This window comes from Drosophila gunungcola, chromosome 3R (assembly GCF_025200985.1).
Source record: "Drosophila gunungcola strain Sukarami chromosome 3R, Dgunungcola_SK_2, whole genome shotgun sequence".
Taxonomy (NCBI): domain Eukaryota; kingdom Metazoa; phylum Arthropoda; class Insecta; order Diptera; family Drosophilidae; genus Drosophila; species Drosophila gunungcola.
Genome location: NC_069139.1, coordinates 20,849,305 through 20,874,436, shown reverse-complemented (window position 1 = coordinate 20,874,436; position 25,132 = coordinate 20,849,305). Strand labels below are relative to the sequence as shown.

General features: G+C 40.5%; 2 protein-coding genes across 6 annotated transcripts in view; both read right to left on the bottom strand.

The window, feature by feature from the left end:
- The window catches only part of LOC128266479 (zinc finger protein 704), a 117,582-nt gene extending 100,746 nt beyond the window's left edge, over nt 1-16,836 (bottom strand). For 3 of the 5 annotated variants that reach the window (XM_053003039.1, XM_053003068.1, XM_053003061.1), the window contains exon 1: nt 16,016-16,834. In XM_053003039.1, coding sequence (XP_052858999.1) covers nt 16,016-16,588 — 573 coding nt within the window. In that variant the 5' untranslated portion in view covers nt 16,589-16,834. Of the gene's footprint in view, nt 1-16,015 lie in introns of all 5 variants that reach the window. The other 2 variants (XM_053003031.1, XM_053003076.1) reach the window with 2 other exon arrangements.
- A 20-nt stretch (nt 16,837-16,856) lies between these two features.
- LOC128266587 (uncharacterized) lies at nt 16,857-17,539 on the bottom strand. Its single transcript, XM_053003219.1, has one exon. The coding sequence runs from the start codon at nt 17,082-17,084 to the stop codon at nt 16,875-16,877; it is 210 nt and encodes a 69-aa protein (XP_052859179.1). The 5' UTR covers nt 17,085-17,539; the 3' UTR covers nt 16,857-16,874.
- Nucleotides 17,540-25,132: the final 7,593 nt, after the last annotated feature.

Below are 25,132 nucleotides of genomic sequence, written 5' to 3'. Positions count from 1 at the left end.
GGCTAAACTTTGGCTTTATGTTTTCCCATTGTGCTCAGCCCCAAATGAGAAAAAAGTATAAGCCAACTGTTTTGTTTGATTGTCCAAGGCTGTGCATTAAAATTCAAGGCGTGCCGCCACTCATTAAAATTTATCTACGTCATAAATTCCCGAAAAGAGCCCACTGAAATATGTATGTTTGATGCAAAGCTGGCTATGTTCGGCCATTTGCATGGCCATTGTGAGTATTGGGAAACGGTGCGTATGTGCGATGCCTGGCTTATGCTGATCACTGAATCAAATACCACTCAAATGCTAACTAATTGGACTGTTAAAGAAATTAAACCTATTTTAATTACAAATTTAAACTCACACTTTGGAATCGCAACATGATATTAATTTACAACTTTCTGAATTAAGCCGTCATAGTTGTCTCTTTACTTTACATTTTCAAGCAAATCTCAGCATTTTTTGTGTCATTGCACTGAACTGTGACAGTTAAATCAATTAATATGTTGATGCCCCGAAAGACCGAATGCCACAATAACTGATTGACACATTTGCATTTATGTACTTGATTTGCAATTATTACCAAATTCAAAGCGAGTGCCAGAATCTGAATTGTGGCCTAATTAATGGCAGCGGAATGAATAGAGCACTTGAATTTGTATACACAGCTGTGTTTACATGCTCTTAAAATGCAAACAAAAATAGTTTCAGGAACCAAAGCAATGTTTATAGTGATTTTATTAATTTTTTAAAAAAGTTGAATGCTATGAATATTTTTAATTCTCTTAAAAAAACTGAAACAACATGGAAATCTTTTTTCCATTGTCTTTTACGAACTTTACAAATCCGCTCTATTATTTTCTTGGACACAGAGGAATATATTCACGATATACTGCTCTCGAATTTGTTAGCAAAAGCAGAAACAGCGAAAAGCATTGAACAAGTTAACTAAAAATAAGCTTATTTATTGTTGCTTTGCCCAGTTGCTGCTTTTTTGCTTTGTCTTCCGTTGCACTGATGAAAACGAGTGCGAATGCAGTGGCGAATCCCCGTTCACCTTCCGCAGGAGGGGGCAAATACCCCCTCACTGTCCCCCTCACCCTCCCTTACAAGCCATCTCAATGCCAACGGCTTAAAGCTTAAAGCCTATCCGAGTTTTGTTGCTGTTGCGCTTATTTTGTATCTGAACGATACATTTTCGTTGCTGCCGTTGTTGTGTTTGCTGTTGATGTTTCTGTTGGTGTTGCTTTTGCTTTTGCTATGGCCACTTGCAGTTGTCATTGCGGTTGCCGCTTGCGCTTGGAAAATTGGGTTATTGGGTCATGATTCAGTTCGAAGCAATAGCAGCCACAACACAATCGCCTCGATTTGTTTTTCGTTTTGTGAGCGCCAGCGCGATCGCGCCCACTGGCTGTCAACAAAGCGAGCTTGTGGATACATTTTCAGCTACTGTTTGCCGGCTGCAATTTATACACGAGCGAATTCAGCAGCCCCCAGACTCCAGCGAACTCATCGAAGTCGCAAGCCCAATCCCAATCCGAATCCAAATCCGAATCCCATCCCAGCCAGAGTTTTGTGTGCCTCGCTTTTGTATCTTTCTAATTGACTTCCCTCTTTTGTCTGGCCATTGTCAGCGATGTTGTCGTTTTCATTGAAGTTGCTGCTGTTGCTGCTGCTGCTGCTCCTGCTGATGTTGCTGTAACTGTTGTTGCTGATGTTGCTGCTGTCGTCGCTGTCGTAGTTGGGGCAACACTTGACACTAATTAGGCCACTCTTTGTGCGCCTGAGCTTGCCTTGCCTTGCATTATCTGCAGCTGAGCTGTAGCTCTATGTAAATGTTTTGCTCCGTTCGCCTTTCAATTAGCTGCCGTCTAAATATGTATCAGAGCATATTTACTCGGCACCAGGCGCAGATAAGCGGGCAATTCAGTGCACTGCATATAGGAAGAGAATCGAAATAGTTCTCCTTGAGTGCTAGGTGCAAACAAACTACGCAGCTAAAAATACGGCCAGATACAGTATTTCAATCAATTCTATTATGCTCGACTCGCAGTAAATCACTCCAAGACAAATTAATATTGTAATTTTCCCAATTCGGTACATCTAAACATTCTGGGCTAGCGAATTCTCCTTTACACTCAAATCAATTATTTTCTACTTATCAACTTGCTTGGCTGCGTTTTTAAATTCAGGCTGCACGCATTTTTCTGAGTGTGTTATCTGTGCCATTGACCAACATTCGGCCGCCTTCACGGCTAACATGTAAAATCGTACAAGTCTTGAGATGAAAATAAGAAATGAGCAGGAAAACGGAGGACAACATAGGGCCATAAATTTCAATAAAAAAATCTGCCAGCAGCAATTAAATTGCGCAATTCTCGACTCGCCTTTTTTATGAGCAAAGAATTTTCGGGGCTGCAATGAGATTGTAATTTTCTGGCCGAAAGATTGAATGCCAGCACATATATTTAAGTTATGTGGGTGGTGAATGGAGCCGATGGGAGTCGATGGAAATAACTCATCTGGGAAAAGCGAAGCAGGTTATTATTCACACCGAAAAGTTCACACTGGCTTGCTCAACTAGCTAACTGCATCTATGTAGATACTCATGCTGTAAACACATCACAGGTACGCATTGAACAGGCTCACAATTGCACAATGACTTTGGCAATTGCCGCATTAGCATATCAAATATTTCTGTGGGCGTTTCGCTTAGCATTTTGTTTGTTTGCTGCGCTTCATTTTCGTTTTCGTTTTCGGTTTCGGTTTCTTCTTTACCTTTGAGCTGCCTCGAATCGGAATCAGAAAAACAAGACACACAACATTGTAACACTGACACCAAATACATTTCCAGCCAACAACTGCAGCTTTTGGACTTGGCTCAGATTTAGTTGGTGTGACAAGGCAAGGCGCTAAATTTGTTTACCGACTCCCCCAAAAAGCGACTAAAACAGGGGAGTAGCTGCCAAAGTAGCACACAGCAATTTTTGTTTGCCTTTCGTGCTGTTTCGTGTGATGCAAACGAAATGAATGCAGCCAGAAGTGACACACTTAACTCTTAAGTTGGTCACCCTGTCGGCTACGCAATATACGTACCATGCTGGCTTTGGATTTAAAAGAGATACCATACGTTGCCTACAAAGGAAACACTCCAGTGCCACTCCCCCTTTCTAGATACGCACTCAATCAGCCACAATCCAGTGGATTCCTACATTTTGATGATATCTGCGTTCCCATTCCCGTTCGCCCAAAACCAAATGTATGTCATAATTTGCCTGGTTCGTTTGTTTGTTCACCCCGTGTTGTTGCCTTGTTTACTTTGGGAATTTGCATACAGCTCCGCCGCTTCAGCCATAACAACAAGTTTGCCCTGCCGGCATCGAGTGTTTGACCCATTTTCATTTCCATTTCCACTACCTTTGCCCTTCGCCTGCCTACCAACCGCCGAGTGAAATATTTGGTTTTTTGTTTGGCAGGAGGTTGCCACTGCAACTGGGTCAAATAGCCACCCCAAAACTTTAATTAATCCCACAGCTTTGATCTGATGTTCCTCCGGCAATGTAAACAGAAAGCTAATAGTTGGAGTTATTCCAATCACCAGCAGCTGTCAGCTTCCCAAGGCACCAAACACCAAGCAGCAGCAGCAGCAGCAGACTTTGAACCAAGCTGAGAAAGAACCGGCCCGCTATTTCGTCATTGGCCAAAATGGATGGTCAAAAAACCTGGGAAGCACCCGGCAACAAGACTCGAACTCGAATTGCTTCCCATTCGAGTCATTGTCTCATAGATATTTATTTACTTTTATTCCTCTTCTTTGGCTAAGTTTCTTGACCGAACAACCGGCATATTTTTGGACCAATGACGAAATCAGCTATCTCTCCCCTTATAGTTAAATTAAATCTGACACGCATCTCGGGCTTGACTCTTTATGTCGGTTTTACCATTTAATGGACTTCTTCGTAGTCGTACACTCGTACGGTTTCTGTTTTGATAGCCGGCTACTCGCTTTTGGAATTTTCTGTTCTGAATGGCGTTTCAGGAGAATTCCCCAGCAAAAGATTGGATTCAAATTACGATTTTTAGGCTTCGTTGGACGCCGCCGCCACAAAAAAAGGAACCACAGCACGCAGACAGAAGAAGAGAGAGCGCATGAGAGAGTTAGAGGGAGAGGGGTATAAGGAGCGAGTTCGTTTGCCTCACGCTCAGCAGCCACCACCAAGTTTGTTGACCTTCATCAAAATCTGGCGAGGGCAACAGGCAGACACAACACTGCGGCAGACTAAAAAAACAGAAAAAAAGACTCAACGCAAAGGATCACCTGTTGCTGCAGCTGCTCAATGAAAGAGATGGACAGACAGAGTGCGAGAGAGACGGGAATATGTTGTTAACCCTCAGAGGGTAGATGAAAACACAAAGGGAGACTGGGCAACCCCCGCTTGTCTGAGTCCCGAATTCTTTCTCATAAAACTTGTCTGCTCCTTATTTATTAGGTACTAAGTCTGCGAGCAACATAAAAATAATATAATAAAATACTATAATATTTACTTTTACAAATGCCCCGAAAACCTGTTTCAATAAAAATTGAAAATCAGGGTCACAAATTTAACATGTACTTGATCTTTTAAAAAATAGAAATGCGTACAAAACTGTAAAATTAATATTAGGACTCCCAATCAAATACGTAAATAGTAAACATATATAAATAACATGTTACAATTATTTACAAATTTAAAATATTCCAAACCAAAAAACCTCAAAATTGCGGCACAAAACAAGGTACATGTGAATCCACTCAAGGCTTCGCTTGCAATCGCTTTATTCGGCTCACAAATTATTACATAATTTCATAATCGCCAAAGCAAAAGAGAAGAGAAGAGAAATAGAGACAACCGAGACAAGTGTCAGAGAGTGCAGCTGAAATTCCAAGCGATTTAAGCAGCGCGCAATTGAGGCGATTTAAAACGCACTCGGCGGCCGAAAGAGACAGCGGAATCAATAATATGTAAATGCGTTTGTTCCCCTGCCGAATTGAACCGAAAAAGCACAAACACAGAGACCCAAACAGTTGGAACACTCGAACGGGATCAACGGCTCTCGTTCCCGAAAGTTGAATAACCCAAATGGGCGTATAATCAAAAAGAAGAAGCAGTCGGATAACGTGTAAAAACAATTCAGAACCCAGTAGAAACGAGCGCGGTCGGGAGGGTATTATTATTATAACTTTGACTCAACATAAGAAATTATCATAACGGAGTGAGGCGCCATGAGTAACATAGAGTTCTGTGAAAGATGATCAACGCCCCGATGATAAAACCCTGGATGACTAAGCCACATCGATCGGTAATCGCAACTGTATCCCCTTCCAGGGTGTCAGAACTCCGAAAAAATGGGGACAATAAATGATATCACAGTTTGGGGCTTACCCTAAATATCATCAATTTTGCAGCGTTTCACATTTCAGCGCCAGCTCTACGTTCCCCCAGTGCTTTTAGCCACGATACTTGGTAAATATATTGAACATATCCAGTTGCATTTCCTATGTACATAAACTACCCCCCTTTCTATTCTGATTGCATTCAATGAGGAGGGGGCCAAAGGATTCCTTGTCGTCCCTTTATGTCATTCATGTCTCAATACGGATCTGGAAATTTATGCGAGAGTTTCCTGTTTCAATTAAATTTTATTCGAAGCGATAAAATTTTACGAGCCTTCATTGTAGCGCAGACAGCAGCACAACACAGAAAAATTGTCAAGAAAATGCCAATGGAATCTCTGTCTGTTTTTCATTTGGCGTATCGCAATTGCTATGCGTACTATTTTTTGTTCTTTTTTTTGGCCAAAACTTTGCAAAAAAAGAAACTGTTATGGCAAGTGCTTAAGGAATATCTGCATTGGTTCAATTAATATCTGAATGGCAAACGCTAAGGCGACGTCATCGCAAGCAACCCCAAGTGACTAATGCCGGAGTAAGTGTTCTATATTTATCCCGTGACGTTGTAGGCAGTGTTTATGGCCCACCACACCCACTGGAACGCCCACGCCCACACCCACGCCCACGCTTTTTTCCGACGCCCACGAGAAAGTGAAAATGGGAATTGAACGGGCCAAAGACACCCCCTGGGCTAATGGCACCCACTCAAATGGCCTGGAGGCAGGGCCTTGGGATATTTGGCAACTAATCGACTCGTAAATATGGCACTGCAATGAAAATTGCACAGGGATAATCCAGACGAGTACAATTGAAAGCAAAGCAAATAAAATACAGGGTCAAATGAATCCGGATTCCTTTTCCCCTCTGCGAAACTGTGATAAGCACTCGGCGTAAAAATGCTACGTAAGCAAACAAACAGCCAAACAAACTCACTCACACCGACATTACGTATACGCAGTGAGCAATGATGACGACAGAAATTGCGTAGCAGATGCCAAACGAAAGCAAACGGAAGCATTGTCGCTGGCCAGGGACGTACTCGAGGCAAACATAGGCATCGCCGGCTGCCGGCAATTTCCATTAGTGGGCTATCCCTTTCAACGGACGCCCCTGTCAACGCCCCCTTAGAATTTATATGGCCGAAAAAGTAGAAGTATGCCAAAGACACAGACACAGACAAAGCAAACGCAAGAAAGCGAAGTTGATTGTTATGCGAGGTGAAAACTGTTAAAGCCCGAACTTGGCGTGAGGACATAGAAAAGCGAACTTAGAGATGGAAAACTTACAGGTGATACATACATGTCATGAGTAGCCACCGAATCCTTTAAAAAATTCTTAGATGTTCATATCCCTTTACCCCATATTTGTTCTTAATTAAATGAAACAAAACACCCTTGGGCATCTGTGAGTGGGTCGCAAAGCCCTAAATGCTGTCTCTATTTTGGTTGCTTTGCATGCTGCACGAATAATTTAATCGCGTAATTTACGCATGATTGGAATCGAAAACGCGTGAAGACATCGACCGTGCGTCGGCTCAAAAGCTTCTTTATTTTTCCCTCCATTCGCTGGCGGTGTAGCTTTCGAAATGTAAATAAACGAAAATAGCGCCCAAACGGTGGAATTTCGTGGGTCGGGGAGGGTGGTGTCGGGATTGGGCGATGACGTCGCCATCACGCCTACGCGGCGAAGGGAAAAACGAAAAGAAGAAGTCTCCAAATAAACAAAATAAAAAGCAAAATCGAAATACATACACACACTCACACAGCGACAAAGGGAGAGGGAACATAGGGCCCAAACATAACGGTGAGAAAACAAAATGGCGACCATATTGCGTTGTAGTTTTTCGGAGCATGGGAGGCTGCCATTTTGTTTTGGGCGCCATCTCTCCCCCACTCCGTCTCTCTTTTTCTCGCTCTCGGGTGCGTAAGTTTGGCGTTTTTGTTTTTTTGGTAACTTTGGCGGTCCAGCCGACCGTTGGCTAACCGACTGATTGACGGCCCGACCGAATGAATGAGAGTCTGGCCATTTGGCCAACTGGCAGACGCTGCATTCGAAATGCGGTAGAAAGTGGCCACAGCCGGCAGCTGAGCGGTAGAAAGTGTGAAGTTTTTAACTTTGTTTTTGTCTGCCACCGGTAGTATGTTGGTATTAAGCTGCGATTTCGATATGGATTAACACACAGAGGAAATTTTCATTGCTCCACACATTAAAAATTACAATGTTTTAATCTTTAAATTGGTGAAACAAGGGTTTAGTCGTTAAGACAAACTATTAAGTTTAATAGCTTTTAAAATGAATACAAATAAAAAAAATTGAAAGTACATATCAATTATTGTGATATAGCTGAAAGTATTATTTTCAAAGATCAGTCTATATAGGAAATCTTGTAAAAACTGATTTAAGACGTTGGCAACTATTTTTCCCCACTTGTAATTACCTCCGAAATCAACTTTCAACATCGGCTGGCCATGGATCTCAGTTATCCACACACTCCGCTTGGGGTACAAATGCCCGCCCGGACAACTCGGTCGTCCGGCCGTGATAAGCCGTACGATAAGCGTGCAAGATTTACTATCGCCTTGCTTTTCAGGGATTTCCAGCTTTGAAATGTGCCTGCCACTTGAGCTGCGACTTTGGCTCGGCTGCTGCCTCTGATTCCCCCCGGGTGCAAGTTGCTGCTGTCAATTGCACATCAGAGCCGAAGGGGAGGGGGAAAGTGGCAAGAGGAGCCAGTAGTGGCAACAAATTTGTCGAAATCAACTCAACAGCTTGATGCCGCCACACAAAGTCTTACGACCATATGCACAGAAAAAGATCAAAGATTATAGCTTTGTACTTTCATAGATTATTTTGATCATTTCATTTTATCATTTGGAAATAATAATATTTTATTTAACAAATATTTTAACATTTATTCCATGCGACAAAAAATTGTTTGACCTTAATGAATTTATAGTTTACGTGATTGCTTTAAATATTATTAAGTATTTCTTTATATTTATTTTGTTAAAATGTTCTAAAAGTCATTAAAAATGAATGCAACCAATTTATTCTTACTAAAAACATAATTTTTAATTGAACAATAAGTCACATTGACACTCATTTCTTTCCGTGCACCCAATGAAATATGTAAGTGTTTCACTTTAAATTACAATCAACTTGGGTGGCAGCTCAGTAGTTGCAGGGGAAACTGTTGCAAGTCAGCAGCAATGGAATGCAAACGAACACCCTACCATACCCCTTACTTTGCCGAGAAAAAAAAGAAAAACTTTTTTCTCCCTCTCACTGTCGGGTGGTAGGTGAGCCAGAATACGAATACGAAACATTTTAATTTGATTAAATTTCATGTGACCCAAATACCGGAAACAGTTATTCTCAGTGCCCTAGACGAAAGCCGCCACCCGCCACCCACCGCCCACTGCCCTCCGTTCATTTTGCCCCCCAGGAAGAGTGACAATGGCCTCGCATTACGAATAAAAAAAAGCAAGGGAAAACGCAGAGAAGCGAAATGGGCGCAAAACAAAATCAAAATTGTGATAAAAAGAAGGGGGAAAATGGAAAAGCGGTTAAGGGTGAACGCTAAGGGGGGTGCCCAAGTGGGTTGCGGGGTGCTAAATTGGTTTCGGGGCGGGGTGTTTGTGTTGTGTTCAACGCAAACTGGTGACGTTGACATCTTCCTTTATTTTATCCGAACTTTTCGGTTCTGCCACATGAAAAGCAATTTTCATGCGTGGCTTCTTCTTTGTGTTTCCAGTTTGTATGTGTGTGCGTGCTTCCGCTGGCAGAATCGAATGGAAACCGAACCCAAAATACAAACCCATAGCCGGTTTTTCTTCAAAGCGAATAGTATACAAAAAAAGTATACCATACTTGTACAAAAAACCTAAGACTCTCTCACGCACACGCAAACACACACACACGCACACACCGGCAAACTGAGCGTGCGTAAAGTGCGTAACTGTTGTTAATAAGAAACGGGTTTCGCGCCCTCTCTCTCTTTCAGCTTAGCTGGTGTGTACAGCTGTTTTCTGTTTATCTCGCACTTTCCGCCTCCTCTTTACATTCGTATTTTTGTTTACGTTCTGTGGCACGCACACACGAGACCACGACACGCACACAACTCCCCCCACCGCCGTCCCCCCGCTTACTCACCACTACCAGCGCAGCAGGGCTTCTTTGTATCTCTATCTGAAAGTTTGTTTTGTATCTGTGGGTTATATTCTGCAAGGAGCCTCACATTTCCTATCTTTTCTTTTCATTTTTTTTCTCTCTGTGGGAAAAACCCTCTTTTGCCTTACTTAATCACAGAAATTCAGCTTCATCGCTTTCACTTTTAAATTAAGTCATAATAAAGCCAAACATACAAAAAAACTTAACCTACTTTCGTGTGAATAAAATACTGCGCAAAAAAATGATTGGAGATCAATAATTAAAGCTCTCGTTTATTGATTGAAACTGGACTTTTATATATGTGTGTACGTGTAGTAGCCCTTGGCGCAGTTCCGCAATCAAAGCAAAATCTGTTTTCGCGAATATTTTATGGCGTTCATAGTTTAAAAAAATGATGTTTTGAGTCTTCCGGGTTGGGAGATAACTGGAACTACAATCGTTGATTAAAGTTTTACGCAAATATGATACATGTTTATAGTTGTTTGCGAAATGTATGACATCGTTTTATCTCTTTGCCCGGGCTAATTTTTCTTTTCGAGTTGCTTTTCCCGCAAAACTAAAACACTTGGGTGGCGATTATTTTTGTTATTTTCCTGCTGCTGCTTGCTGTCTTTCTTTGAGCGTTAATCAAAACCCCATTTCAAATTGACCCACATACCAAGGTGGCATGTACCCAAAACGCCAGACTCACTCAGACAAACTCAGAAAATCAGGTGTTCAGGTGAGTGTGTGTTTGTAAATATCTGGTTGAGCTTGTGCTGAAAGGCCGCTTTGAAAACGCTAAAAATCAGCCAACAAAAAGGTGCTGCTTTGAAATCAGAAAACACAAACGAAACCGAAACAAGCTATGTATATGCATTTTTTGAAAGTCGTTTCGATTTTGGTGTCTCACCTTCAGTTTTTTGGTTGGCAATCGCTGGTGGTGGGTGATAGGTCCCTTTCGATTTGGCCGATCTTTGAGTCATAGGGCCGTAAAAGAAATTAACGCTGTGAAAGAATATGAAGACCACTTGTAACCCAAAACCAGCAAACGACACGTCTCGTTAAAACTGCAAAAAGGTCAGCAAACCCCCAAGAAAACACAAAAGCCAAACGATTCCCTTCTCCCTCTTTGTCGTTTCTACTACCCTGGATTTATTGCTTCCAATTGGAGTGCATTTTTTTTTGTTGAGTATAAATTGCCAAAAAGCGGCGACTTTCTACCTGCCAGATCTACGAGTAGCCGGCAAGGTCGATTAGTCATTAGAGTGCAGCACCCAGACCCAAATACCATACCATGTCCAGTTTCAAGCCCAAACCCAAAAGCAAAACCAAAAACTCAAACAACAGTCCTCTCGAGTGGCCTGCCACTCATTTTTTTGGCCTGTTCCAAACAAAAAACCTAAAATCGGCATACAGGCAAAGAACAGAAAAGGGAATTTATGTTTTTGCCGGTATCGTAAAACCATAGCAATGCAGAGAGAACAGAAAAGAGGAAAAATGGATAAAGTAGGAGGGAGGAGAGTTAGGCAGAGAGTGAGAGGTTAGAGGATATAGCAGGGCCGGTCGTTAGCCGATTCCGATATCCAGGAACCTGGCTGAACAGCGGGTAGTCCACCGAACGAGTTATGGGAAGTGGAAGCAGGAGCAGAAATGTCCCGCCAGGACTCGAAACAAGCCCTTATAAATGCCTAAATTCCTCAGCTGATCAGGAACCCTGATAAATGAATGCAGAGGTAATGGATTTATACAAAACACACACAGAAACTGGTGATGTGTGGAAAGTTATGGGCAAATCCAATTATCAGCTTACAACTTCTTTCGGTCGCGGCGAAAACCTTCAGCAAATTGATGGATTTCTTCAGTTCGAAAGCGGTAGTTGTAAATAAAGTGCTACGAGTACCACTGTCATGGCCATTCACCTGGTCAGATGGCCAAAATGCACATTTAGCCGAGCCAAAAATGGGTCGCAGCCCAAAAGTGAGAGGCCGAAAAGAACAAGTTGAATATATTTCGGCCAGCAATGAAAGTAAAAAGCCAGCTGGAGAAATGGGAGCAGCTCGGTTGCGTGCGTACAGAAAAATCACGAGGCAATGTCAATTTCAATGCCATTAAAACGAATTTCGTTTTAAATGCAAAACACACAGGTACAGAGCGGCAGATAACGAGGGAGAAACTACAAATTACTCCCGGAAGTGGCAACAAATCGGAGTGGGCTACCCGTCTTGAGTCCCGTGTCTTGACAAATTATCCCCGACATTTGGGCCGGCAGCTGAGCTTAATTCTTGGACCGAGCGAGCGCCCGCCATTAAATGAGCTTGCAAATTATTTGCGCTGCTCCTGCTGGTCGCTTGATTCATGGCCCGGCCATTATAAGTCATCGTAATTGAAATGCGACTGGAAATGGTCGTGGAAATGTAAATGAAAATGGAGATGGCGATGGGGATGGGGCTGCCGAAGGCGATGGAAATGCGTGCAACAAGTTTATCGTTTGAAATAACCTTAGAATTAATTGCCTCACGTTTCCGAAACGAACGAAAAATAAAAACAAAACTTGTTTTGTGGCAAACAAAGGCGAGCAATTGAACCGAACCGAAAAATAATTTCGGTTGGAGTCAAACACTCACACACACGTGACCATCACATGCCAGCGAGGACAACTATTGATAGATGTAACAAATTTCTCCACCTCCTCTGTCAGTTGAGTTTTCGATTACGAAACGAGCCAAAAACAAGAAGGAAAGCAAACTTCGGCAAGCCGAAGTTCATATACCCTTGCAGCTATTGCATTAATTAAATACTTTTGAAAACATTTAAATTATGATTTACTTGAGTATGTGCTAAAAAAAAACATTGAAACTATGATTATTTGCAGCTCAATTATTAGATAGTTATTTTATATATTTTTATTATTTCTATGGGAGCTATATGCTATAGACGTCCGATTTTGATAAAATTTATACCATAATTCTGAAATAATTAAACATTGCTATATGTCGAAGAACTAAACAAAAAATTAAAAAACAGAAAAGTTATAATTTTTTTCATTTATTTTTCCGATTGTTCCTATGGGAGCTATATGCTATAGTCGTCCGATTTTGATGAAATTGAAACCGTAATTCTGAAATATTAAACCATTACTATATCTCGAAGAACTAAACAAAAAATTAAAAAACAGCAAAGTTATAATTTTTTTTCATTTATTTTTCCGATTGTTCCTATGGGAGCTATATGCTATAGTCGTCCGATTTTGATGAAATTTAAACCGTAAATCGGAAATATTTTACCATTACTATATGTCGAAGAACTAAACAAAAAATTAAAAAACAGCAAAGTTATAATTTTTTTTCATTTATTTTTCCGATTGTTCCTATGGGAGCTATATGCTATAGTCGTCCGATCCGGCTCGTTCCGACTTATATACTACCTGCAATAGAAAGACAACTTTTGGGAAAGTTTCATGCAGATAGCTTTAAAACTGAGAGACTAGTTTGCATATAAACGGACGGACAGACGGACAGACGGACAGACGGACAGACGGACATGGCTAGATCGACTCTCCTAGTGATGCTGATCAAGAATATATATACTTTATAGGGTCGGAAACGTCTCCTTCACTGCGTTGCAAACTTCTGACTGAAATTATAATACCCTCTGCAAGGGTATAAAAAAACAGACAGCAAACAAAAAACCAATTGTTGATTGACTTACAACAGCAGCGGCGAACTTGAGCTCTTCACTTTTCTAGTTATTTTCGAATTTGTGGCTTATGATGAGGTCATAGAAGTTGGAGCTTGTAAGTCGCACGTTCCTGTATGATGTATGGCGTATGGCGTATGGCTCACATTTCCATAGCTGATTATGCCGAAAGATTCCGTTTTCGAGGCTTTTCAGCTCCGCCACGATCGTAAAAGTCAGCGGACAAGCCAAACAAGCTGCGATAGATACATTTTCAATGTTTTCCCCTTTTGGGCAACACATCAAACTCGATCGGGTCACAGTCCGGGTATCTGTATCTGCTGGATACCGAATACTGAATACCGAATACCGAATACTGGATACTGGGCACAATGGGCTGGGGACAAGCCCACACATCTGGCAGCCAGCTAGCTAGCTAGCTGACAAATTTATCGACTCGCCACACGGAAAAGATACGCGCAGCTGACTTGGCATTGAAGAGCGCGTATCTGTATCTGTATCTCAGAACGTAAGGTTACACAGAAAGAAAATTTATGAATATAATGAACCGTTTTAATATATAATTTTTGTGTTTTAAATAATATTTATTAAGGTTTAAAAGTTTTTTAATTTCTTGGACATTGGTGGGAATTGAACTCAGTCTTTTGTCACCAAGTCAAGTCAATAATGGCAATTCATAAAAGAACATTTAAGATATAGTTATATTAAAAGTGTATAAATTTTTTCTGTGCATTCACGCTCGTGACGAGTATCTCAGCAATTATATGCAGCAATTACGAAATTTTAAGCGATTATCAGTCGAGAGAAAAACCCGTGCCGGCAAAAAAACAAACAGTGGAAACTGCAAGGGAACGCAAGTGACACGCTGGAGAAACAGAGAAGGCGATAGGAAGCGAAAGGGAAAGAGCACAGCTTGAAGCCGGCTCTTTTATCTCTTTCTGCCCGCAGCGCAGTCAGCCGGCAAACCGCTTTGCCCAGTATCTATGTGAGCATGTATCTCACAAATGCATGTGTTCCGCTCATGTATCCAACTATCTTTGCCATCTATCTATATGTCTGACTTATGACGCAATTCGAAAAGTTCATCTGATCTTGTTGCGCTCTCGCTCTCTGCGTATCTCCATCTTTTTCTTTCAGCCGACTGTTGCTTTTATTGCCAAGGCGCGGCCCCAACCCGGAGAATTAATCTATATAATTACATAGCTGTAAAGCGTAGAAACCTCAGGCCATGTATCTCTATTTAGCCCTGAAATTGTAGCGCATTTATTGCAATTGTTTCTTGTTTGCCTAACGTCTCTTTATTGGCATTTTATTTTACTCTTTTTTATTGTGGGTGCTGTTTTCTTTTTTCTATAGAATTCTTTCACGAAAAGCAAATTCTAAACAAATTTTCATTACGACACCATCATCAACATCATAGAGCGGCGTCGTCGTCACTGAGATTTTTTTGGGTTCGCATTCGGTTTCGGGGCGATTCTATAAATGCCCCATTCGATGTTTCACTCTAGAATTATTTTTCGCCGAGTTTATTTATTCATTTTTTTGTGTTTGCTTAGCGAGCAGTTCAACGATTCCGAGTGACGTAATAATAAAATGGGCTGTGGCTGGAGGATTAGCTAGATCTTCTGTGTGTGGGCCACAAGAGTTAAGAGGAATTAATAACAAATATTTGGATGGCAATACGCTGGAAATCACGCATGAGCGGCATTATTCAGTAATAAAAAAGGAAATCAAGTCAACAATGGGTTGCATTTTTTAAATTATATTCAACATTCCAGAGTATCTAATTATACATTGGATCTTATGAAAGTGGCATTTTATAGAATTTTATCTTTGGCTTTCGATATCCACCAAAGATAATTATATCTGAAGAAGCTTGAGCTTTGGCCAACCTAATCTTGGGGGCTCGAACTGCCCTCAACCGAGAGGGGTTCTATATCAGAGCGTATACGCAAGAAGGCCAAACCAGAGCGTAACCCAATTACGTGCCGAAAAGCGGAATGCGACCCTCGACAAGTATTTTTTGTGCTTTTCTTTTTTATATTCGTTGCATAGTTGCACATAGAACGTGATTGCACATACACACTATATGTCGTACGAAACGGTACTGTACTGGGGTGCGAGTAAATATGTGCTCTGAATAGACGAGTACATAGGCGCATAGATATACATAAGTGCATGTGTATGCTTCGAAGGGGAGGGGGGTTGGGGGATTTTCTGTGGCCACGCCAACCTTGACACAGTTTCCGCCGCCCCGTGATGATTGTGATGATGATGATGTTGTCGTTACCGACGAACCAAGCGACGACAGAGCAGCCAGCGGTCAATCCCAAAAAATATATAAAAGCTGCATAAATTGGAAATTCCTTGCTTAACAAAAAATAGTGATAGTAACTAAAACACAATAGTTGTAGTCAACTTAAAAACTTGTTTAGGATTTTAAAATAATTTTCAATTTCAAATCATTATTAAAGTGTATCCTTAATTTTATGCTTAAAAATGTGATGACGATTCTGGAAACACTAATGATTAAGGGAAAGAAAAATATTTATAGGTTAATAATTACTTTAAATATTTAAATATTTTATGAACCCAATGACCAAACAAGAATAATAAATATTATATATATATAATACCTCTTTTATTTAAATAACGTTTTGCAAATGAAAACCTTGTTTCTTTAAAATCAGCTTCTTCGTTTCAAAATATTTGTTGTTAGGCATAAATCTATTCTTAATGCCAACTCACCTCATTTCCAACTGTGGTGATCTTGACAGTCACCTCGTCCTTGGTGGCGTCGTGCTCCACAACGTCGCCGCTCTGCTCGCGTCCGTTGTAGGTGAAGTAGACCCGCTGGCCGGGCTGAAGCTCGGTGTCCATGATGGAGCGGAAGCCGGGTCCGATCAGGTCTGATTCGCGGAACTCCTTGATCATGGCGCTGCGGCGGAGGGCCTGGGCCGGACTAATGTGCACGTTGGCTGCGCGACGCGCCTCCACAATGACCGACGGATCCGTGGAGGATATGGACGAGGACGACGATGACGAGGAAGTGGACATGGACGTAGACGAGGAATTGGACGCGACTGGGGACTCGACGGCGGTCTTAAAATCGAAGCGGACCAGGTAGCGCGTGTCGGCGTTCAGCTGGGCCTCGCCCGGCGCCAGGAAAGTGGGCGGCGGCGGCGGCGAGAGGGGGCCCATGTACGAGGGCGGCGTTTTCACGTCCGAAATGGTGCCGGAGTACCAGAGGCCGTCCGGACCCTTGGCGCACACCTTGGTGCCGATGATGGAGCGCTTGGCCAAACGGCGGCCGGTGGACATTTTTGTACGTTCGGTGTTTCTGATTGAGGGGACTAAAATTTGGTTTTCCAGCTCTTTAAGCGCTGGTCTCTTTCTTTTGCTTGTGTTTGTTTGAACTTAGAGCTTGAACTTGGCCATAATCAACCACATTTTCTCGCACTTTGAACACTTTTGCTTTGTATTGCACTTGAGTATTTGATTTTATTAATTTATCTTTGCACACTTTCTGCTTAATTATATTCACTTTTTACTTGGATTTTAACACACTGTCTTTTTGATTTTTTTAGTGTTTATATTTTTGAGTGATTTAAGTCTGGCAGACGTTCTTGGTCAGCCTGAAGACAAGGAATTTGGCAAAACCGGGCAGTTTCTTGATGATGTTTTTGTGATATAGCTCCAGAGAGAAGGTGACGCGGTGCAGGAGCCACTGGGGCGGATGAAAATGCGGCTTTAACTTCACATGCTCGGCGTCGCTGGGCGTTTGAATGGCGTGGCAGTTGCGTTTGTGCCTAAGCATAATCCAATTTTGACCGCTTGTAACGTCAGCTTGCAGTTGGACTTCCTGGGTGGCGGGGGGTTTGGTATTACGAGTTGAAAGTTTATTTCTTTTTTTTGTTTTTTCGCGCTTTCGCTGCCGGTCGTTTCACTTTTCTCTCACACACACATACACACAGGGGGACACACTCGCCGGAGAGCAATATTGGATGCAATTGGCGGCTGCTGCACTGATTTGTTTTGACTTTTTAGTTTCTGTTAGACCTTTCTATTTGGCTTTGTTGCTCAAAAAATTGAAACGAAACACCAAAACTGGGCCCGTTTGTCCTATGTTTTTGGCTTTTTATTAGTTTGCTTTGCTTTACACTTGGCTGTTGGCTGTTTTCTGGTATTTTGGATTGGCGGAAAGCCCCGAAAAAGCGCTTATCGGTCTGCTCCCGAGAGTTTCCTATCAGAGACTGAGGCGAGCGAACGAGAAACGAAACGAAAACCAAACGGCCAGTTACAGTTACCCACACACACAGATACACACACTCGCGAGCGTTCGCTCTCCGACTCTCTATTCCTCTCTTATGTATACATATGCATATACGCTGTTTCTATGGCATCTACCTGCGCTTGGAAAAGCAAAACAACACATGTGTGTGTGTGGCCTCCCCGCAGCATAAAAATGTTAGAGGAAAACTGCAATTTCCACGGGGATAACAGAGCGATCCAGCGAATGGTTAACATTGGGAAATCACTAAATAAGCCCTAAAAATGTATGCTATGTGCGCAGTAGCATCCCAACATAACTATGACGCCATCGTAGCATAATTTATTTGAGCAGCAAAAACTACTACGCAGTTAAAAAAAGGAAATCATAGAGCACTTGTCAACACAAACCAGCATCATAACTGTGCGTATGTGTGGGTGTGCTTGTGACTCGCTCTGGTTTATCAACAACAGTGCAACGGTGTGGAGCAGAGCGATAACAGCTGTGAGCAACAATGTTGCGAAAACAGCTGTTGAGCAGCGAACCTCAGCCTCAAAACAAACGAGAGAGAGGCTAGAAGGATCGGCCAGCCCAGCATTCTTGTCCTCTTTAGTCCTTTTCTTAACCCTGAGCTTTTAGTATTTTTTGTTCGGATATACAAAAAGTAATAATAAATATGAAAATAATAATGAAGATTGTGAAAAAATGTTGCCGACTTTAAGATGAGATTTTCGCAGACAACCTTGAAGAATTTTTCGTCATCGAATCGGAGTATTTAATGATAACTATAATTTGTCTTATTGATAATTCAAGAACAAAAGCCACTCATATGGCATTATGTTTGTAATTAAAATGGCAGATAGAACTACATGCTCGTATTACTTATTAAGTTTCTTAGAAATTTAAGATATTGCAGCTTACTTTAAATTAAGAAATCTACAGTAGAGGAAGCTTATAAAACTTGTTTTATCATTAATGTTTACATATTATGTTTTCATCTTCAAACAGTCGCATATGCATGCAAATGTTATCGTAGAGGAGCGAAAAAGAGCCGGCCGGTTTTTTTGGGCTCCAACGATAACGTCACAGAATTTAACAGTTAAAGAGAGCGCTGACTGTTAATGTGCGTGAGCGTATCTGTGTGTGTGCGGGGGAGCGCGCTGCTCTCTCACTCTCTTTCGGCAACTCACAGCTGTTATGTGCTTTGAAATTCATTCGATTTTGTTTACATCAATTTTCCATGCTGTAGTGTAGATGTGAATATGCTGCTGTTGCTGCGGATGGATGTGGATATATTTCGACGTTTTCTGGTATTTTGGGCTCTCCGCTGCCGCTGCTCGAGCATTGTTGTTGCCTTTGGAATGACCTCTGTAGGCATTTTTCTGTAGGCAACGTCAGCAAGTGTCGATGGGCAGGGGGCGTTTATTGCGGGGTGGGGGATGGGATGGGCGTTCCAATCTTCAACTCCAATAAACATCACATCCATCCAAGATTTGCGTAGTTATTGTTCTGGAGTTTCTGCGTTTTCCACTCTGTTTTCGGGGTGGATTTTCTGGGGATTTTCACGCCGCCAGCATTATTAAAGACGTCATTTGCGAACGGAGTTGAAAATCTAGGAAAATGCACTGCGTATTTCCCACTCCACAAGCCAAGTGCTAAGTCAACCGAAAAAAAACTCGAAAATGGAGGACAGACGGAAGACCTTGTCAGATAGTGCGGAAATAATGCTTTCAGGTCTTATCTAGCCGAAAACTCTGCTGATTACAGTTGAAGGAAAAACTCATGTAGGTCTTATCTACATATATTAGACTACACAGAAAAACTAGTTATGCAGTAGTAACTCAACATCGTCCTTTTGGTTAATTTTTGAATAAATTGTTCGTAAAAATTAATTCACATTGAACTTCACATTTAAATTCAATTTGAAACTATAACCCCTTTAACTTTCAACCGACATATGCATGTATGTATGTTATAATAGCATATCTCAGCTCATAATATTTTAGTTATCTTGATATTCAGTACTCATTCCTTGCTCTAAGAAAAACTACGATGTTTAATAATATAATGATAATAGGTGTTAAGAAAATTATTAAGGAATTCGTCAAGCAAGTAATTATTTAATAATTTTTTTTGTTTAAGTACGGTACGACTTTTAAAGTAACGTAAAGTAAAGTAAAACCAAATTATATTAAAGTTCCTATTGCTTTATTATGAAGCTAGGTAGATACTTGCCAATTTTTTTACCTTTTGGTATAAAATCTAAGATTTTGACAGAATGAAATATTTGGTGATCTCTAAAAAATATATAATCGAATATATAATCGAATTTTAGTAATTTTCAAATGCAAAAAGGTTTTAGTTGTATAGCACAAACAGGTTTATTATATTGGATGTTTTTAATCCCTATATTGCCAATAAACCTAGCTGTGGGATGCATGGGATACATCGAGTTGTGGAACTTCGCGTTTTACTAGTTCAACTAGTATTTTGATATTCGATATGGGTAAGTGATGATGGGTGATTTCTTCCTCCCCTTGCAGGCGAAATAATAAAAATATGAAGAGGAGTGGCGGCCAAGTGCAAAGATGAACTATCTGACAAATTCAATTAATCATTTCTCCACTGGAAATTCCGCAGCAGCAGCAACAACAACAATTCGAATCAACAGAGCGTTACCAGAGCTACAACAAATACGCAGTTACGAAAAGAAAACAACAAAGTGGCTGCTCAAGTGAATGTAAATGGGAATGTGAATGTAAATGCAATCCACGAGTTACAACACCAAAGCGAACGAAGGAAAACGCAAAAGGCAAGAGGCAAAACCAAAACCAAAACAAAGCATAGGCGTTAGACGGAGCGAGATGGCAATACTCAGATACAGAAAACATGCACACACAGATACAGTGGCACTCAGATACAGATACGCGCATACAGGCGCATTGACACATAACCCAAACTGGAAAATAGGTCAACCAGTTGAGAGGGCAATAGAGGCCTGCTCGCTCTAACGCTAATGCTAAAGAGAGTGCATACGGGCGCTGTAAAAGAGAGGGAGAGAGTGCGGGTGTTACAGCGCCTGCAAGAGAGAGTTCAATTAGACCGGGAACCGACTGTTAGCTAACAGCGGCCCCAATTTGCTGCTCGTTCTGATTGGACTTGCTCCAACTGGAGGGACAGCCAGCAAAAAGTTCTCAGCAGCTGTTGCACTTGATTTATACCCCCCACCCCTCCCCATGACCGCCTACCAATTTAAGCCCTTAATTCGAATTTTATGAAAATTAAACCGGATTTTCGGTTTTCTTTGTAAAGTTGTAATTATCATTTTAACCATTTTTTGTCAGTGTTATTATAGCCGCTGCATTTGGTAGGGCGCCGCTATTATTTCGTGCACTCGGCATAAAAACTGACTCAAATATAGAAAACCAAAAACTTGTATGTATCGCAGAAAAAATTAAATATGTTCTTTTTATAAAAAAAAAGAATGTATTAAAGAAATTAATTTCTTTTTAAATCTATTTAAAATATATTTTAGAATGAGAAAAAAAAAATGTAGTTTTAGTTAAAAAGAATCTTTGGGATTTTATAAAATAAAACAAAATCCCTATAAAGTAGATGCTTGTGAACTTGGTTAATTGATATCTCTTCTGACTTTTTATAATTCTGGCAGATTTGTATTCCGAGTGTATTTTCATTCCCTCCTTTATCATATGCTTATACCCGTAGATATGCGCATTCTCACGTGTGTGTGTGGGGATTTGATTGGATCGCCTTCGAAACCGGATTTCGAAAATACTCGTATGTATGTCACTCCATACCGTTCCATTCAATTACGCTGATGCCTAGGTATCGCCGAAGGTATAGGTCCCACAATGGACGCCTTTGTTGGCAAGAAATCAACTTGAAATTACCCCGATCGGTCGACGGAACGAGAAGTTGAAGATGAGATGAGGGCAGTTGCCACTGGAGATGACGTAGAGAAAGTGCAAGCTGTATGCAAATTAACGACACCGAATCGGGGCGGATTAAATGTCCAAATCTGATTTGGCTGAGCTGCAGGTTATCTGCTGCACTAATTGTAATTTACTTATGAGCAAATACAAAAAAATGTGTTGGCAGTTATCTAACAAACTTATCATATATCTTGGGAAACCTTTTATTAATGAGAGTTTTCATAGTAGCATAAAGTGAATTATTTCTACCCATATCCGAAACATATATTTCCTTCAACTTTTGCAATCTAATCCAAAAATGACCTTTTAAACATTAATGGTTTTTGAGCAGCAAAATATTTAAAGGTTTAAAGGTATAAAATAAACAAAATGTTTTTAATACATTAAGCAAAACTTAGAAAGTTTCTTTAAAATTAATTGTAATTTATAAAACATCTTCAGCTATATAACAAGTTGTTAACATATACATTTGTTTTCATTTTTGTGCCCATCCATTTCAACAAATTATTAGGCTATTTTTTTGTATTTGCCTCTTCTTAATATTAATTTAATACATAATAAAGTTGACTTTTGCTGGTAAAAAGGAAGCACAAATCCTTTCCTTTTATAGCTTATTATCTATCCCAATCTGCCGAATATTCAGCACTCATTACTTTGTTATGTAATCCACCCCATCTGCGACTACTCACTAATTAGAATCGGTTCGGTACACCCCCAAAATTGACCAAGGCACATGTCAAGTAAGGCAAATTTGCTGTCATGACTGTGAACTTGGACGTGGACATGAGCCTGGACATGGATGTTGATGTGGACATGCCACCGACGCCGCGTCGAGTTGTCCATCAAAAGATGTCAGTCGTCAAACAAAACATACAAAACATACAAAACATACAAAACATACAAAACATACTAAACTCCGAACGCAAATCGCAGATGGCGGAAAATCGCCCTTGACTGGAAGTTAGCTTATAAACTGAAACTCCAACTCCAACTTCAACTTAAACTTAAACTCCCACTCCTATTTGAAGGCCTTGACATTTGGAGTTGCGTGCGGGGATCATTAGAATGTTTACCTGTTCGCTGGCTGAGTATCTGCCGTTTGACATCCAGCAGGTCGCGCGGGGAGATTCGAAGTTCGTTTGTACGGAATGGAAAATCAAGTTACCAACGGCCAACAGGGTCGTGTGATTGATGCGAACATGTCAGCACGGACATGAAAATGGTCGGAGCTGGGTTGGGACTGCGATTGGGATTGGGATTGGGATTGGGACTGGGACTGGGACTGCGATGGCAGGAAGCATAAATTGTAGACAAAGATGAGTGCAGATACAAGATACAAGCTGCTATTACACGACTCACAATCAGCTGCAGATACAAATTTATGTCATGTGCAGTGGGGACATGTGAATGACAAAAAAGCATCGCCGCAGACTGATAGAGTTTTGTCAACCGGTTCGACACGGCGAGAAATTATCACCAGGCTTTGCAGCTAATTAAGTTGTTTTTGTGTCACCAAATATAAAATAAAATCTGATACAGCCTTCTCTAAGCGTTTTTTTAAGATACAAACTCCCAAACTTTTAACCACACTCTCTTATGTTATTTTCATTATATTTATGTAACACGTATACTTCTTCTTTACTTGTTACCTTTTGGGAGTCTTTTTTAAATTGTTCTGAAAAGGGTCAGTTCCCGAAAAATATTGATTGTAACATTTATAAGTAAAAATGGCTGTTTTGCGATTTTGAAGCAAATTAAAGAAGACAGATGTCTAAATATATATTTTTCAGGCGTAAACCTCTCGCTATCTAACTCTGAATTCAAAACTAAATTGCATAAATAGTTTTATAAGTTTTTGGGTGATAGCAATATCAATTTTCATAACATTGCAGAAGAGTCAATTTTAAATCAAACCAAAACTCATTAGTAACAATATTTTAATAATCAAATAGTTAGAAATTCGCAACATTTTTTGTAGTGCACTTGCAGTTTGGAAGCCGTGGCTGAAATTGTCGGCCAACCCAACTCGATGGCTGGGGTCAAGCGGCCACCTGACAGCAACTTTCCTTGGCGGGCTGATTTCACCGATGGACGATTCAATCGCAGAGCCAGGAATGGAGATGGGGAATCGGAGAATTGGAGAATTGGTGAATCCGAGGAACGGAGGAGCGGAGGAGCAGAGGAGCTGCGCCTCCAACATGGAGACTGTGCGTGCTGTTGACACTGGGTTATAAATTCTGGTGGAAAACAGACAACAGTTTTCATTGTTTGGCTGCTCAGATGCAAGACATTTGTTTGGACAATACACAAATATGGGCACTAGGCAAACACCGATACGCAGCAATAGACAAATAAATGCCTCGGCTGAAATTGGGTTGGCCTGGGCGAGGGGAGAGTTGGATGGATGAAATTGGATTGGGTTGGTTGGTTGAGTAGGTAGAGGAGGCTGCAACCATTTGTCCGAGCCAAACTGTTGACTTTGCCGCTTGCAGGCCGCGTTCAATTGAGTAAACAGACAATCAAACCACCCCTGCGCTGAAAAGCCAGGCCCGAAATCAGGCCAAAGACGCCACCAACCTTGGCAATTTTGCCACTCAGAAACTTAAAGGGCGCAAATGGGTCATTTTGCCACACGTCACTTGCTGACCTACTTTCAATTTTTTTTGTTGGTGCCAGCATCTATGTCAGGGATGTCGACAGGTCCAAGCTGCGGCAATGAAAGTATCCTTGAACAAAACATATCAAACATAATAAGGTGTTTTAAGCCTATAAACAATTTTATAAATTTTAGAACTCTCAAAAGTGAAAATTAATACGCAGATAAAATATAGAAAAGAAAAATATTTTATTTCGAAATAAAGTTCAAACATTTAGATAAAATGTTTTATCCCTAAATAAAATGAAATTAAATAAGCACTTGTTATATCTGTTATTTGTGAATAACTGGTGTCAATTTTGAATAATTTTATAAATTTTATAACTCTCAAAAGTGAAAATTAAAAATTATTAAAAAAATTGTTGTTCATGTGGCTTGTCTGTCAAATAAAAATTTTAAATTTAAAATAAAGTTGTTAAAAAATTGTAGTCCCTAAAAATACTAATTTTACAACAATATATACATGTTATTTTAAGTCTTAAACATATTTGTGTACTATATGTATACTTAATAAACGAACCAATACTTGGCTATGGTTGGTTGCTCAAATTTAAATTTATTTTAATGGTTTTGAGACGTAAAATAAATAAATATTTATTTATCCAAACCTATTATAAAGTGTGATGTAAATAGAATGTGTGTTTTATTTTGTGGTCAGTTTCTAAAATTTTCAAATAAGAATTTCCTTAAGACACTTGCTTACCATAATAAGTAACTACTTTTAAAACAATTTTTCTCAAAAATTATTGATTTCGTCACGTGAAACTCATGTAGGCCCTTTAGGATACATTCCCAAACAATTTCCTTTATATCTGTTATATATTTTGAACATAAAAAAACAGCTTCATTTGAATGCAGATATTCCTGCGAATAGCTAAGAAACCTTAGCACAGTTTTGCGCTTTCATCAACACCAAGGACATTATGCCAAGGGCAAGCACAAACGAGGTGTAACTTGACCCAGATTCGGATGCAAAGAGTGCCCAT